Source organism: Scaptodrosophila lebanonensis, unplaced genomic scaffold, assembly GCF_003285725.1.
Source record: "Scaptodrosophila lebanonensis strain 11010-0011.00,11010-0021.00 unplaced genomic scaffold, SlebRS2 tig00000089-arrow-pilon, whole genome shotgun sequence".
NCBI lineage: Eukaryota > Metazoa > Arthropoda > Insecta > Diptera > Drosophilidae > Scaptodrosophila > Scaptodrosophila lebanonensis.
The window spans coordinates 3,934,841-3,950,831 of NW_022060565.1; the positions used below are offsets into that span (position 1 = coordinate 3,934,841).

A 15,991-nucleotide genomic window follows, 5' to 3' on the forward strand; every position below is an offset into this window, starting at 1 on the left:
ACTAATACCCACCTGCAATTGAACTTATCTGCGTTTCCTGTGAATGTTAATAAAGACTGAAGCAGCTGCAATACCAGCAGTGAGTTTCGTGAGCGTCCATGTGTGTGTGTGTGTTTGTGTGTTAGTAAGGGAATAATTGTTTCGAATAAAAAACAAATAATACATAAATGCATGTACATATATGTATGCACATAGGTGATGCATAAAGATGGCGAGATAATAAAAAAAATTCTCGCTTGTTGGCAAAACAACCTCACACAGGACCAACGGTGAGCTCAACTGATAAACTTATCTTACTACGATAATTCTAATGCTGTTTGTGTGTGCGTGTGGTATGGCTGGCTCTGTGTGTTTGTTTTCTGTTTTCTTTTTATGTTGGTGCGGCTGCTGGTGCTGGCTAACAGCTTTGTGTCATTGGAGGCGTACTGACGGCGGCTAACGGTAAGAGGCGAGGTGTAAACTGTTGCAAGTGCGCCCACAGAAATACCAACAACAGCAAGAATTGCAACAACAGCAACAACGGGGGCAGCCAACATTGAAGCAGACCGGAAATAAGAAATAATTGAATATTCAAAGTACGTCGCACCAGCTGTGGATAAGAGAGGTGGGCAGTAAACGGTAGCGGTGACGGAAGCGGTGGTGGCGCGCTGACGCGACGACAAATAGAAGCGAGTCAGAGGAGAAAACCATTGGCCGAATTGGCGGCCGCAGTCCCCACACGCTGTCCAGAAACAAACTATGGCCACTGGTGGCAGCGAGATGCCAGATCATCGCAAGCGCAACACCTTTACCAGCTATGTGGCGCCGTTGCCTGGCGACCTCCGCGCAAACGCAGACACCAATGAGTGGTTTGTGCCTAGTGATCTGCGTAACGTGCATTGGGCCAAGCCGCGCCTGCTTTCCAACGAACAGGTTGTGGCCGAGGCACCCGCATACATGTATTCTCCCATAGCGCCCATGGAGAGTGGCGATAAGCAGCCTGACCACAAGGAGGCCACTTTTGGATTGCTAAGTGTGACAAATTTTAAGCTGGCATTTGTGCCGTTGCAGCCGCGTTCCACACTTGGTCTTCCCGCTCCATCCCCGCTTTCTGATCTTTATCAGGAAAATCTTTACCTGGGCCGAAACGAAGTCACTCTCAATAACATCGATCAGATCTATACTATCGCGGAGCTGGGACGCACAGCTAGCGCTCTGCATGCAGTCCGTGTGGCGGGCAGCAAGCGAAAGAAGCTGGAACCCACCAAGCAGCAGAGCATTCAAGGACGGATCGCTGCTCTGCACATCATCTGCAAGAACTTTCGTCTGCTAAAGTTTGCCTTCCAGCAACAGGACTCCAAAATGAGCGGTTCTAGCGATAACGGCAAGAGGATAGCCTCGGCGCTGGTGCGCTTTGCCTACCCGACGCGTCATGATCTGAGCTTCGCCTACGTCTACCGAGAGCCCTACTACTCAACACTGGGCAAGCCGGGCGGCGGCGTCAGCATGTATGCGAGCAAGAACGACTGGGCACGCGAGCTGATCCGTTGCGGTGCCACGGAGTGGCAGGTGGTCAGTGCAAGCAGCGTGCCTCTATTGCAAAACAAGCTGCATGCTGGCAAATATACATTGCCGCCGCATTTCGTAATACCCAAGAGCTGCACAGTGGAGCGTTTTCTCGACTTGTCGCGTGCTTTCTGCGACTCACGCGCCGCGTTCTGGGTGTACAGCTATGGCAGCAGTGCGGCCTCACTTGTGCGCCTAGCTGAGCTGCAGCCGGCGACGCAGCAGGATACAAAGATGGAGAACGTAACGCTCGAACTTGTGCGCAAATGTGACGAGCACAAGAAAATTAAGGTGCTTCAGCTGACGGAAAACCTGCCAAGCATACAGGATGTACAGCGTGCCTACCAGAAGCTACGGCGTCTGTGCACGCCCGAAACGCCGGAAAAGTTTATGCTGCAAGATGACAAGTATCTAGCACTTCTTGACAAAACCAACTGGCTACTCTACGTCTCGTATTGTCTGAAATATGCCAACACGGCGGCGTCCACGCTGCGTTCTGGCACCACATGCGTGTTGCAGGAGTCTAATGGTCGTGACTTGTGCTGCGTGATCTCGAGCCTGACGCAGCTCTTACTCGATCCACACTTCCGCACCATAGATGGCTTCCAGTCGCTGGTGCAAAAAGAATGGGTGGCTCTGGAGCATCCCTTCCAGCGTCGGCTGGCCCATGTTTATGGCACCCCCGGTGGCAGCGACCAGCTGCTGGACAGCGAGCAGAGTCCTGTCTTCCTGCTGTTCCTTGACTGTGTATGGCAGCTGCTGCAGCAGTTCCCCGACGAGTTCGAGTTCTCGCAGACCTACTTAACCTCGCTTTGGGATGCCTGCTTCATGCCTATCTTTGACACCTTCCAGTTCGATACGCATGCACAGCGGGCCCGTGCCGTCAGCGAGTCCAAGCTGGTGCTGCGACCGGTGTGGGACTGGGGTGAACAGTTTTCGGACAAGGACAAAATGTTCTTCAGCAATCCACTGTATCAGCGCCAGCGTGGCGATGCGAGCCAAATACAGCAACAGCGTCGCTCCCTAGCCGTGGGCCACAAGCTCAGCACTTCAGGGCCGGCAAGTGGTGTGGGATCGCTGTCGATGTCCATGAACCGGTACACCATCAATCCGCAGCTGTTTGCAACGCAGTCGACAGTGCCGCAGGATCGCTTCCTGGTGGCCGCCGATCGCATCTTTGATCTGGCCGTGTGGGATCAGTGTTATTATCGCTGGTTGCCGGTTCTCGACATACGCGGGGGCGGGCAGCCACAGGTCGATCTCTTCCATCGCATGTTGTTGAGCAACATTGCGAAAGTGCAACGGTGTTTGGACCTGCAGAGCTTTGAGGAGTTACCCGATGCCTATTATGAGGCGCTGGGTGAACAGCGTCCGATTAGTAAGCAGCTACAGCACCAGGATGAAGAGCCGGAGCCGGAGCTCGAGTATGTGGATGGTGTGGAGAGACGTCGCAAATCGTTGCCTAGCACGGCAGCAGCTATGGCGACGGCAAGCACAACGAATGGTCTGGTCAGTGTTACACCGCAGCTCTCCACGCTCTCCTCCTTCTTCCCTTTCGGGAGTCCCATTGCTGGTGATGCTCCGCATCAGCTTTACGATATACTCAGCAGCAGTACCGAGCTATTGCTCGAGACCTCGTCAATCATGGACAAGTCGTCGATTGTGTGAGCCGAGTTGCCCACTTCTTGGCGTTCCACTACACGCACAACGTTCGCATATGTATGTACGCATCCTGTACGGCTTCACAGCCATCTTCCTTCGCATGCATATGCCCGTCTCTTTCTATCGCATATGTATCAATATATTTACATATGTATGTATGTACCATTTGTTGTTGTTTTTGACGAGGCGAAATGTGAAGGAGACGATTTCTAATTATCCATGTATTTCCTATTGATTTCCTGTACAAGCTGAACTCTGCAAGTATTACAAATTTACCTTTGAACGTATAATATATGTATGTTTTTGACATTTTTTTTTAGCAGCGTTTAACACTTTCTATTATTGTTTACTAATAAGCAAATGTTGTATATGCTGTTATATAATGTATAAATTACAATAAATACCACATAATTACGGACGAAGTTTCAACATTTAATTCTGATTATGCATCGCTAGAATACTAATATTGGCTTTCTTTTTGCGTTGAAAGTCTATACAAGATACAGGCAGATAACAGTATGGTTAATCCATTGATCGGCGCGTCCGACTCTCCGTCCGTATGAGCATGGAAAATTTTGATCACAACAACTAGGATAACCAAATTCGGTAGTTAGATTTGTCTTATTCACACGCAGATCGAGTTTATTACATATTATATATAGCTAGGTTTTTATTTCAATTTTAAGATGAGTCTTTGCTTATAATATACAATCAGCCCCATCGTCATATTTATGCATAGTTCTAAATAAATAATAATAAATAAAGAATCATGAAAGTGACGGCTCACCATGTTTAAGCGATATGATATTATATTTATTTTCTTATACAGTAAAATGAGAACTTGAAAGAATTTGAACACTTTTATTGCCCGTAGACACAACTTTAACGATTCGCAAAGTCAGATGGGGTGTCAGACAAATCGTCATCAATCCCGTCATTGCCTTCCTCTGCGTTAGTTGAAAAAAAACTCAAACTCGTACTTTCGCGGACTTGGGAGAATCTCGATACCAAGTATGGTTGCTCTAGCTCTTATACTTTCCAAGATCCTTGCGTTCATACTGACGGATAGGCGAACATGGCTATATCGACTCGGCTTGTCACCCTGATCAAGAATATATATGTATACTTTGTGGGGTGAGCCACGACTCCTTCTGTGTGTTACATACATTCGCTCAAAACTTTTAGCCTTTTACTTTTTAGGTACAGGCTATCAAAATACCTTTGGATCCCAAAAACATTCCTCGCTAGTGGTAAGATCTTGTCTTATGAACTGAAGAGCATGCAAAAATAAATGCTTGTTGTCCTAAGGTCTCAACTAGGTAGCCTTAAAGCTAAAGGATAGATGGATATCTCGATTAATATAAAGTGAGTAACCGTTTTAAAAAACAATGCGCCAAACGAAGTTACAAAGCGCCACCCACTCACAAAGCTCCATTCGAATTGGCATCACTGGTGAAAAGTAACGGAACGCTCTTGTCAAGGCTGCCAGTAAGCTCAAACCTTGGGAATTAAATTTGTGAAAAATAAACTGGAGTGTCGAGAAGTGAAAATGTCCGTTCCGCTATCGTCCCAACTACCAGAAGGGAGCAGTGCTGCGGAGCAGTCACAATCTCAGCCTCTTATACGGCGTACGCCACATCGTCAGCCAATGCCGCCGGATGACATGCTTAGAAATTCTATTGCACAAAGCCTTACACAAATATTGGTGCATATGACAAATAAAGATTATCAGCAGCGGTGCCGTGAAGTTTTGGAAGTAGAAGATTTGGAGCGAGGTGCCCATGCCAGGATAGTGGACGCGCTCGAGCAAATCGATAATAAGCGGGAGGCGGCCAAAAGGAAACCTCGAACACCTAAGCCTTAGATAATGAATGTAATCTTTGGAAAAATATTGTATAATTAACATTTAATAATAAAAACGTTGCGTTTTAACAATTAGTTTGAATTTGTTGCATCTTTAAGCTCTGCAGTCTATGCTATGTGACTATTTCTTTTCATTTTTCTCTTGTTCCTGCTCCGCCCGCAGCAAATCGGACACAATGCCCACTTTTTTCAGTTCCTCGATAAGGTCCCCGCTCTGATGCAATTGCATCAAAATATCACAGCCACCGACAAATTCGCCATTGATGAATACCTGAGGTATGGTTGGCCAGTCGGAATATTCCTTGATGCCTGTGGAGAAAGTAGTACGTATATATTAAATGGTTGGTATATCAACGTAACTTCATGGAGACTCACCCTGACGCAGCGCCTCGTTCTGGAGCACATCGTGTGCATCGTATTGTACGCCATGCATGCGCATTATTTGCACCACAGCATTACTAAACCCACAACGTGGCGCCTCCGGATTACCCTTCATGAATACGACCACCTTGTTGGTGCGCACCAATTTGTCTAGAGTTTCTTTGCCTACTGTTGCCGGTGGAGCTGCATCGGCGGCATACCAACGCGAAGCGAGCATCAGCCTTAGAGGCGCAGCTGCAATGCTAACATTGCTGATGTTGTTGATGGAACACACGCGTGTCTGACGCAAAAGACTTTGGAAAATTCTGTTCATGTTTAATTTGGTGTTTTAGTTTTGCTAATTTTAAGTCTTTACAGTTTACGAACTATTGCACAGAGCTGTTGAATAAGTCTGTGCTAGGAATAGAGATGTTCATTATTTTCGTAACTGTCACATTGTCACGAGCTTGACAAAATCACCAGACACAGCATCAATGTTATATGCCATTGTTTTTGGGATTAACTGCTTTAATCTCAATATTAACCATTAATACGGACTGAAACATGAATACCAAGTATATGTTAAGTCATCGAGTAACATTATTTCGAGAGTAATGTCAGTTTACGAGGTGAATGTTAAAAGTCACAGGTATAAGCACTTTAAATAAAATTATTCGTCATCCCTAGCAGCTATCACATGAAAACGTTGCATCCCTTATCGATAAAAGCAAAGAATATATGTATGTGTATCGATATTCTCACTGGTAGGCAAAAGAAGAAGAGCAGTTGGTGCCGAGTTTTTGTAGCGAGTTTACATAAAATTTTGTTGGTAATTGGGGGAAACATAATTTGTTATTTACAAATATTAAGCACGCCGCATTCGTGGTAATATGCAATACTAGCTGCGTATCCTAGTCATTCAATTGATTTCTTTTAAAATATTATTATTTGTGTACAAAAAACACAAACTTGTGATGCACAGTGCCAAATTAAAAATCTATAAACAAATCAAAATTAAGCGGTTTGTGTTAGTTTGCGCGCGCCGGTTTTAATAATTAGTGAAGGCTTATCAATGCTTGGGTCAAAAGTTGGCACCTTAGCGCCGGGCACGACGTGCAGTAAACGTTCAGCAACAAAAACAAGAATAACAAAAAGCAATATCTAGTTAAAAGCGTTGTTTATTTCCAACAAGAATTCGGACAAACCCCAAACCATATTCCAATGGCGTCGTCGATGGGGGTTACTTTTGAAACTGTGTGTGTGTGTGTGTGTTTGCTACGCTATTGTTGCTTATGCCTTTGTCCTAATTTATTTGTCTTCGCCTTTTGCATCATAGGATTTTTGATGAGCTCATTGATAAGAACACGCACAGTCGCTGCTGTTGTGTGCATTTTGTTTTGCCATGCATCGCCGGGGCTTTTCTGTTGAATCTTAAATCTTATGAGCAACTCACACACACATCAATACATACACACACACGCACTAATACGTCAACCCACCCCACCCTAGCTAAGACATCGTTTTTAGCGGCCGACGTCGACGTTGTGTCGCTGCTACTGCGGCTGCTCCCTCTTGTTCGAAGTTTACGTCATTGCCGCCTGCTCTGTTTTTGGGCTCGCCGTATTTGAAATTATTCTGTTGTTTGTGGGGGTTATTTTAATTCTATATTTTTTCCAGCAGTACTGATATGCTGCAGTTTTCTATATACATACATACATGCATGTATATGTATGTATGTAAATACATACATGAAATTAAATTAAATAATTATTAACACATGCCAGGTCGGCGCCATTGTGGCTATTGTTGTTGCTTGTTTTTTATTAAAGAGCTTTTTTCAAACACCAGAATTTCTGTGTTTTCGTTCATTTAAATTTTTTATCGAATGTGGCTAAGTGCCAAGATATATATATATACATATATATTTCTACAGTGGCTCTTATCGGCTGGCTGAGTCAGTCCCACGCGGCTCCACATACATATGTTCTATACGATATTAAAATTAATTGAAAGCTATTCGTACATCAATTTCATGTCTATGGACATGGACTCATGACATTATTCAATTAATGGCCCGCCTAACAGCGGCACTGTAGCGTGCACATTCTGTAGAATAATTTGCATACGATAACAGGTTGCCATTGTTGTTGGTTCTATTATTGCTTTCCAAATTGAACTGTGCAGCAAAAAGCTGAAATTCATATAAATAAAAACAAACCGTGCGTGCGTATAATGGCGAGGCAGCAAGAAATATAGCATGCTTTTAGGTGCCAACTTAAATGATCGCCATTAAAGAATCTTAAATTGTGTCGATTTTTTTTAATTTATTTGTTTTGTGCAGCATTTTTAGCTTAGTGCCGGAGTTAGTTAAGTGCAATATATACATGCTTATATAAATATATAGAGAATCAAGTAAAATTAAACGCAATATTTATTGTGCAATCAAAGTTTTCACCCTGCTTTGCCTGCAAGCGAATCTCAAACGAACTACGACACGACGAGGACTACGAGGGGGCGAAACAGAAGGAACTATTAAGTAACGGCCGTCAAAAAGATGGGGAACATACACACAACGGGTCCGAATGAGGCGTTAATTGTTTCAGGTAAGCACTTTTCCAACCGCTACGTACATAAACAATTTAAATTATTCCCTTTCACAAAATATTAAGTGGATCATTTGCAAAAAATGAATAAACATACAAATCTCAGCTTTAATGCATCGCAAAGTTGTTCTGCACCGTAAAAAATTACATAATTAAAAATGAGGTTCGTTATGACTTAATTTCGTATTCATTTTTTTCGTTCTATTTATGTATGTATGTATTTGTTTTGGGAATTTATCGATTTGGAACCATCGGACTATTTTCATCCATTCATCTGACTTTATTTCCCTGACTGGTTAATTTAAATAGAAACATAATTCAATTCATTCTATTCAAACAACTATGAACACAGGGCTTGTACCCGCTGTCATATTTGCAATCGGTTTTGTATTCACTTTATTTCAAATGATTATTGAAAACTATCAGGATTCTGAATATTTTTTCATATTAACGCCTATTGTATATTACACACAAAGGCGAACGATATTAGAAACGTATATGAAATATGGCTATCAAATATTCTTTGACATTTAATTAAACATAAGGCTTAAATGAAGGTCTACGATTATTAAAAATGATTGTAGAAATAATTATCAATTAATAATAAGTCGAACAATGAAAAATTTCACCAAAAGCAATCGCATAAAATATTTAAAGCAAACAAATTGGCTTTCTAAAGTCTGTAATGAATAATGAAATACATATCAATTATAATTATAACAACAATTCCAAAGCAAACAAATTGGCTTTCTAAAGTCTGTAATGAATAATGAAATACATATCAATTATAATTATAACAGCAATTCCAAAACTGTAATTTATGTGGATGATATTTTTTGTAGGTATGTTTGCGGAATTGAAATAGATAAGTAAATGTCCTAAAGTAAAAAAAAACCGATTGAATTATTCGGTAACAATAGATTTTATATGAAACAATCAAATGAGTTTGTATACTTTGGTCGAATTTAGAAGCGAGAAAATGTCTGATTATTTAATAGGAACATTTGCAAATCTCAGTAATATACTTAAAAAGCTGACAAAGCGTTTATTTATGTACAGTTGGCCCTTAATGAATGTCTTAAATTGCCGCTTGATTCTGACACGAATGCGAGTGTGAAGTTTTTTTTGTGGCGCCATTAACTCCATTCACGCACACGCACCCACATGCATGTAAAATCAGGGACTGCGTCCCCTGTCATATGCGCCTTTGAAGTAATTTCAAATGCAGCAATTAGAAACCACATGATGACAACAACAGCAGCAGCAACAACGGCAGTGGCAGCGGGAAGGGGAGGAGGAAGTTGCTGTAGCTTGATTGCAATGTTGCATGTCAGTGTTGGTTTCATTTTATTGTTGCATACTTTGCATCACTTGCTGGCAGATCTTAAAGCTTTGAATACATATTGAATTTCTCACACAATGACAATCAAAGCAACAAAAGCAACGACAGTAACAACCAACAACTATACGAGCGGTAGCGGCAACATCAACGAGAACAACAAGGAAGCGGCGCATCCTGATAACCACTTGTATGCGCACCCTTGCTAACAAACTGACGCACACCCCCACTATGGCTCACATACACAAACACATATACATTAAGAGAGGGAGAGAGAGAAAGAGAGAGAGAGAGAGAGAGAGAGAGCGAGGGAGAGCAGCATCCGTTGAGTCTTTTATTTTATGTTATGACTGTTTCATGGCTACCAAACCACCCCCTTTTGACGTCATCGTGCGTTTGTGTCCATCTCCGTGTGTGCATGTGTGTGTGTGTGTGTGTGTGTGCGTGCCATTCAACCCTCGTGCCTAGGCCGCATGTTTGGGTTAATGCACTCTGCGGCACAACACAGCAAAGCAGAGAACAACAACCCCCACCCCCACCCCTTAGCCTCCCCACATAATGTCGAGTCGACGGACCCATTGCCCTTAGCCAATTGCCAAACACCACAAGCCTTGGGCGCTGCCAACGAGCCTTTGCACGCAGCCGAGACTCGTCATGGTCTCGACACTCTTTAGGCAATTCTATTTAATTAACTCGCTGAAGGTCCGAGGTTTGTATCTCCACTACCCCCCACCCGTGACAAGAAACAGTTTAGATGTTTAGAGCGTCAATATTCAATTCATTTTATTTCCCACTCCAATCGGCTCGAATCAGATCGGACCCCTTTTCACCAATCATATAGGCGGCCGCGTTTGTGTGTGCCGTAGGTGGCAGTGGAATGATGCTGGTGTCCACAACGCGCAGCTTCCGCATGCCATGCACTCGCAACTGTGGGCTGACCACAGCTGTGGGGTCTCCTTCAGGGCCCATACGGCAGGTGGCTACCTGGTGGTGTAGCGTATAGGACAGGGTGCGAATGGAGCAGCGCCAGTAGTCATCGGAGGCGAACTCATGCTCGTCGCAGCCAGGCACACGTCGGTCTAAGAGACGAGCACCAATTGCTTGCAAGGCGGGCATTCTGCTGATGCGAATAGATTCCTTTATACCATCAAGGATGAACTCCACATCCTCGGGCTCTATAAAATACTTGGGATCGATTTTGGGCCAGTGCAATGGATTACGGTCGCGTAGCCACAGGCGACCTATGGACTTAGGGTGGAACTGCATGACGAGTAGCGTAAAGTGATCTTGCTGTGATAGCTGGAGCGGTCGGTAAAGGGCATCATAGATATCATCCCTGATGTTGGCGCCTAGCTTAAGCGCTGTGCCCTCATCAGAGGCCAGACTACCAGCCACCATGACAAGTTCTATGTCAGGCCAGTCCGCCGGCAGCTTAGAGCGTGGAGATTTGAGGAACGCAAGTGCTTCCACGCCTCCAATAGAGGAGAGCCAAGTGCCAGGATTGCCGGCCAGATAAAAAGAGATGATGTCTGCCACAGATATTCGCGAGGGATATAGCGTCTGACCCGTTGTATTTGTCACAAAGGTGGGTCCAAAGTGGCACATGTGATCGTAGAGGCGGCGACCCACAGGAAGCGGCTGAATTAGTGGTACGCCAATAGCCTTTAGATTATCCTCTGGTCCCACGCCCGATAGCATAAGCAGTTGGGGGGAATTGAACGCACCCGCCGAGAGGATGACCTCTTTGTGGGCCTTGAATGTGTAGGATTTGCGCATATAATTGAACTCAATGCCGTAAGCCGCCTTGGTGGTTTCATCAATAAGCACGCGTGTGACGCGTGAGAAGGCAAATATGTCCAGGTTTGAACGATTATCACGCACGGGTCGAATGTAAGCACTGAAAGCACTGTGTCGTCTTCCATTGCGCGTTGTAGCCTGCACGTAGGAGACCCCCAGTTGCGATTCCCCATTGTAGTCCGTTCGCTGGTGACCTGCTTGAGCCGAGGCATCCACAAAGGCACGTGCTAGGTCACTGCGATAACGTACATACTCCACACTAAGCGGGCCACTGTGATTGTGGTAGGGCGAGTGCTCCAGACCTTTCAACTGGGCGTTTTCGGTGCGCAGGAAAAGGGGGAGTACGTCGGCATAGCTCCAGCCCTCGTTGCCGGCAGCGGCCCAGCCATCGAAGTCGCGTCGATTGCCGCGATTATAGATCATGTTGCTGATGGAGCTCGTTCCGCCAAGTCCCTTGCCGCGTGGCACAGAACATTCATTGTTGTGCATGCCGCGGCAGGCCAGGCGTTGTGGGACCGTGCGGTAGCCCCAGTTCGAGGCAGTCTGTAGCAGCTGACCCGTCAGCACCGGCGTATGGTGGGCAATGTTCTCAACACCGCCTGCCTCAATTAATGCAACACGCCATTTGGGATTCTCAGAGAGCCGCGCGGCTAAAGTACATCCGGCGGCACCAGCGCCCACAATTATGAAGTCATAGTTCGCCCCTTGTTTAGGCACTGTATTAAATATGTGTTTGTTATGCACAGCACTTTTTCAAATAATCAAAAGAATACCTACCATTAGGTCTAATGGTTTGCTCAATTACATTGACAAGTCCTAGTTGCTCAATTTGTGTTAGCAAGCGGTTCTGTTGGGCTGACACCAACAATGCAGCTGCAAGCAGTGCGTAAAGAAACAGGCAACGCAGTGGACTCATCAGAACTGAAATGCGGGCGTGTGGTCGGCTGTGCTTTTAAGTCGACGGCTTGCCACCTCATATTCCCGTTCCATCGGGTGTTTGGCAGTTCGTCAGCTCCCTAAGCGGAGGCGACAGCGACAGCGACTGCTATAGCCTGACTCAGCATGCCATAACCGGCGTTCGCCTTTTGTTGCAATAAAGCAGTCGAATGGCCGGTGCTTTTGCCTCACCTCTCCGCATTTGAAGCGGGACTTGAAATGATGCATTTGCTTTCATTTCAGAGAGTTCATTTAACTTTGAAGCGTGCCGAGGCGCTGCCCATCGTTCCCCAAATTATCGATGACACTGCGACCGCCTGCCCAAGTTCCCCAGCCGTCTATCGACGCTGGCCAAACATTGAACTTGACGCCGTGCGCGTAAAACTTGTTTCGGCAGCTGTTAATAACAACCCAGTTATTAAGCTAGGTCGTGACGACGTCATGACCCAGCAGCTTCCCCGCTTTCATTGAACTTTCATCTTGCATTTTATTGACCCAATTTCTTAAGATTTTTTGTTGCCTAAATGTGCTATAAACTAACCAGTCTCAGATCCAATCGGCTCTTATAATATCGGCGGCCTTCTCGCCAATCATAATGGCCGCCGCGTTTGTGTGCCCTGTGGGTGGCAAGGGAATGACGCTCGTATCTACAACGCGCAGCTTCCGTACGCCATGCACGCGTAACTGTGGACTGACCACAGCTGTGCGGTCCTCTGCTGGTCCCATGCGGCAGGTTGCCACTTGATGGTGTAGTGTGTAGGACAGAGTGCGAATGGAACAGCGCCAGTAGTCGTCGGAGGCAAATGCGTGCGCCTCACAGCCTGGCACCGGCCGATCCAGAAGACGAGTGCCAATTGCTTGCAAGGCGGGCATCTTGCTAATGCGTATGGCTTCCTTTATACCCGCCAAAATGTGCTCTACGTCGGATGGTGCTGAGAAATAGCGTGGATCTATGCGCGGCCATTCAAGGGGGTTGCGATTATGTAGCCAAATCCTGCCAACCGAAGCGGGTGTAAAATGCATGACCAGAAAACTAAAATGATCCTGCTGGCGCTCGGCCAGATCCTGGTACATTCGTTCATAGATGATTGGCTTAAAGTTGGCGCCCCTAGCCAAGGCCGTGCCCTCGTCCGAGGCTAAGCTGCCGGCGACCTGAATCAGTTCTATGTCAGGCTGCGTGTCTGCAGATTGTGCCGTGGAAGTTTTCACAAATGTAAGCGATTCAACGCCGCCAATGGAGGAGAGTAGTGTGTCAGCACGGCCCTGCAAAAATGATTTCACAATTGGAAGTCCCAATCGGGCGCTATAGAGAGTCTGTCCAGTAGTATTTGTTATGAAGGTGGGTCCAAAATGGCACATGTGATCATAGAGTCGGCGACCCACTGGCAGCGCTTGAATCACTGGCACGCCTATGGCCTTCAGATTATCCTCGGGCCCTATACCCGACAGCATTAGTAGCTGCGGAGAGTTGAACGCGCCCGACGAAAGAATGACTTCCTTGCGGGCGCGCAGTTGGAGACGCCGGCCCTGGTAAAGCATCTCGACGCCATAGGCAGACTTCGTATCGGGATTGATGAGCACTCGTGTAACGCGGGCCAGTGTCACGATGCGCAAGTTGCGTCGCTGGCTACGAATGGGTTCGATAAAAGCCCGAAAGGCACTATGACGGCGCCCCTTCAAGGTGTTGGCCTGCACGTAAGAGACGCCCAACTGTGATTCGCCATTATAGTCGGTGCGTCGATGACCCGCCTGTTGGGCGGCTCTCACATATGCGTGTACTATTTCGCTACGATGACGCACATACTCTACACTCAAGGGGCCACTGTGGTTGTGATAGGGTGAATGTTCTAGACCCTGCAGCTGGGCATTCTCGCTGCGCAGGAAATATGGCAGAACGTCGGCGTAGCTCCAGCCTGGATTGCCAGCTGCAGCCCAGGAATCAAAGTCGTGGCGGTTGCCACGATTGTAGATCATGAAGTTTATGGAGCTGGTGCCGCCCAAAACTTTCCCGCGCGGCAGGGCGCAACGATTGTCGGGCATGCCGCGACAAGCCTGGCGCTGTGGCTGCGACTTGTAGCCCCAGTTTGAGGCTGTTACCTGCAGTGCTGGTGCCAGGAGTGGCACTTGATGCGATAGGTTCTCAACGCCCCCCGCCTCGATGAGGTAGACACTCCAGTTAGGGTTCTCCGAGAGGCGTGCAGCCAGCGCACAACCAGCCGCTCCAGCGCCAACAATAATAAAGTCATAGATGCCCTGATCGGGAGGTACTGCAAGAAATAAAAGGGCATATATTATTTTCTATACTCAAATATCTTTTTAGCGAACAAAAAAAATATATATATGTGGTAATATACGTTAAAACGGTCAGATAATTATTAAGCGCCCGTAATCTGAGAATGACACGAATCAAAAGATTTTTTTATTTTTTATTAGCAGAGTGTATTTTATCAAAAGATGACTAAGCCTCCGTTTAAGCCTTTAAACATTTTAAGCAGCTTGTATTTGGGATTATACTTTCAAGAATCACTTTTTCCATTTCATGTCCCATAAAGGGAATAACACTTATGTTTTTTTAATAACTATTATAACTTTAAGTATATGCGACTAATGGGTTCATAATAACGACCATTTTAGGTCATACGGTGTCTTTTTCTCTCTCACTATGTAAAAATTCAAATTTGGTGAAATGATTCGAACATTATGTACACACGACTCTTTAAAACTAGAAATGTCAAACTTTGCAGTTATTAGGCTTAAGGTCAAGCATTGGCAACAAATACGCCGTTCTCCACTGAAAAACTTTTATTTCAAGTTTCTCAAAACAAGTTGGATGATCATTTTAAAAAGCAATGAGTCAGAAAGTGTCGACAGTATTCGTTCCAATCCATCTACCGTTCTAGTAAAGAATTTTCGAAAGTTCAGCGTTTATGGTTGAAAGGCAATCCATAGTCAGAATATGTTATACATGAGTGTTGTGGCTACTAGCAAAAAATAATAAAATTTGACGCACTAACCTATTTCATATTCCATATTGTAAACACGACACTCAAAGTCAAATTCGCGGCCATTAAAATGCTGTTAAATATTTCGCTATACCTATAGATATTAAAGTTATATAGCTCTGTCCATATACATTTGAATATATTTATGTATATACACGTACTATGTATCTGTATTGTTTTTGTCTATGATTATGGAAGTGTGTATGTATTAGAATTTAGATAGACGCACTTACCATCATTGTATAGCGGTCCATGAATTATGTGTCCAAGCCCCAGTTGCTTCAGTTGCTCGAAATCTGGCGACGCTGTCGTCGTCTTTGTAGAAATTATTCTTGCGGCCATTGGCTTGGCGGCGAGATAAAAAAGTAATAATAATATTGCCAATGTCAGCTGCCGCATCATCGTACCGCTCGTGAAGCACAGTCACCGGCGACTGTGGCTCTGGAGTTGCTTGTGCGCCCCATTTCTATCCAACCTCTTACCTGCTGCTCGGATCGAGTCGATATCAGCGCTCTCTGTTTATGTTTGTTTCACTTTGGGGCTGGATGGCTGAATGCTTAAAGCTTTTTATAACCACTTGCTAATTTCTTCTGGCAGTGCGTTCTTTCATCTGTCCACCTGTCCACCTGTCCGGTTCTCTCTTGTTTTCTTCGGCTGATTGCTTTTCAACTGAGCGTTCTTCGTTTACCTGTATGCTGTTTTATTCATGGCATTGGACTGCAGGCTTGGTCGGCTTGGTGGCCAACCCGTTTGGCGGCCACTTCAGTAATTGACTTTGTGAGTCAATGCCGGTGTCGAAGCTGGCTTGTCGTCTTCCCCTCGTCCGTGCCCACGTCCTTGTCTCAAATTAACGACGCTTTTCCAGCTGGTTATGCACTCGACAA

General features: G+C 45.4%; 5 protein-coding genes across 5 annotated transcripts in view; 2 read left to right on the forward strand and 3 right to left on the reverse strand.

Annotated features, from left to right (window-relative positions):
- The first annotated feature begins 102 nt into the window (after window positions 1-102).
- Window positions 103-3,522, forward strand: LOC115626678 (myotubularin-related protein 10-B). The gene is made up of 2 exons (XM_030522105.1): window positions 103-269; window positions 405-3,522. The coding sequence occupies exon 2, from the start codon at window positions 739-741 to the stop codon at window positions 3,211-3,213; it is 2,475 nt and encodes an 824-aa protein (XP_030377965.1). The 5' UTR covers window positions 103-269; window positions 405-738; the 3' UTR covers window positions 3,214-3,522.
- Window positions 3,523-5,095: 1,573 nt separating this feature from the next.
- On the reverse strand, window positions 5,096-5,819 carry LOC115626859 (glutaredoxin-related protein 5, mitochondrial). Its single transcript, XM_030522362.1, has 2 exons — window positions 5,446-5,819; window positions 5,096-5,379 (listed from the first exon to the last, which is right to left on the reverse strand). The coding sequence occupies exons 1-2, from the start codon at window positions 5,762-5,764 to the stop codon at window positions 5,192-5,194; spliced, it is 507 nt and encodes a 168-aa protein (XP_030378222.1). The 5' UTR covers window positions 5,765-5,819; the 3' UTR covers window positions 5,096-5,191.
- A 403-nt stretch (window positions 5,820-6,222) lies between these two features.
- Window positions 6,223-15,991, forward strand: part of LOC115626698 (flotillin-2) — a 131,762-nt gene continuing 121,993 nt past the window's right edge. Inside the window, exons 1-2 of the mRNA XM_030522126.1 lie at window positions 6,223-6,259; window positions 7,879-8,033. Of these exons, the coding sequence (XP_030377986.1) occupies window positions 7,985-8,033 (49 nt within the window). The 5' untranslated portion in view covers window positions 6,223-6,259; window positions 7,879-7,984. The remainder of the gene's footprint in view (window positions 6,260-7,878; window positions 8,034-15,991) is intronic.
- On the reverse strand, window positions 10,156-12,085 carry LOC115626938 (glucose dehydrogenase [FAD, quinone]). The gene is made up of 2 exons (XM_030522453.1): window positions 11,947-12,085; window positions 10,156-11,885 (listed from the first exon to the last, which is right to left on the reverse strand). Exons 1-2 carry the CDS (start codon window positions 12,083-12,085, stop codon window positions 10,156-10,158), a joined length of 1,869 nt encoding a protein of 622 aa, XP_030378313.1.
- On the reverse strand, window positions 12,652-15,571 carry LOC115626944 (glucose dehydrogenase [FAD, quinone]). Its single transcript, XM_030522459.1, has 3 exons — window positions 15,515-15,571; window positions 15,341-15,452; window positions 12,652-14,372 (listed from the first exon to the last, which is right to left on the reverse strand). Exons 1-3 carry the CDS (start codon window positions 15,569-15,571, stop codon window positions 12,652-12,654), a joined length of 1,890 nt encoding a protein of 629 aa, XP_030378319.1.

What these genes read in the sequence shown, in the direction of transcription:
- LOC115626678 (XM_030522105.1), top strand. Translation starts at nt 739, where the DNA reads ATGGCCACTGGTGGCAGCGAGATGCCAGATCATCGCAAGCGCAACACC.
- LOC115626859 (XM_030522362.1), bottom strand. Translation starts at nt 5,764, where the DNA reads ATGAACAGAATTTTCCAAAGTCTTTTGCGTCAGACACGCGTGTGTTCC. An exon ending in GAACGAGGCGCTGCGTCAGG is followed by an intron (nt 5,380 to 5,445) that starts GTGAGTCTCCAT and finishes CTTTCTCCACAG; the next exon opens with GCATCAAGGAATATTCCGAC.
- LOC115626938 (XM_030522453.1), bottom strand. Translation starts at nt 12,085, where the DNA reads ATGAGTCCACTGCGTTGCCTGTTTCTTTACGCACTGCTTGCAGCTGCA. An exon ending in GCAAACCATTAGACCTAATG is followed by an intron (nt 11,886 to 11,946) that starts GTAGGTATTCTT and finishes TATTTAATACAG; the next exon opens with TGCCTAAACAAGGGGCGAAC.
- LOC115626944 (XM_030522459.1), bottom strand. Translation starts at nt 15,571, where the DNA reads ATGGGGCGCACAAGCAACTCCAGAGCCACAGTCGCCGGTGACTGTGCT. An exon ending in GTGACTGTGCTTCACGAGCG is followed by an intron (nt 15,453 to 15,514) that starts GTACGATGATGC and finishes CTCGCCGCCAAG; the next exon opens with CCAATGGCCGCAAGAATAAT. An exon ending in TGGACCGCTATACAATGATG is followed by an intron (nt 14,373 to 15,340) that starts GTAAGTGCGTCT and finishes TATTTCTTGCAG; the next exon opens with TACCTCCCGATCAGGGCATC.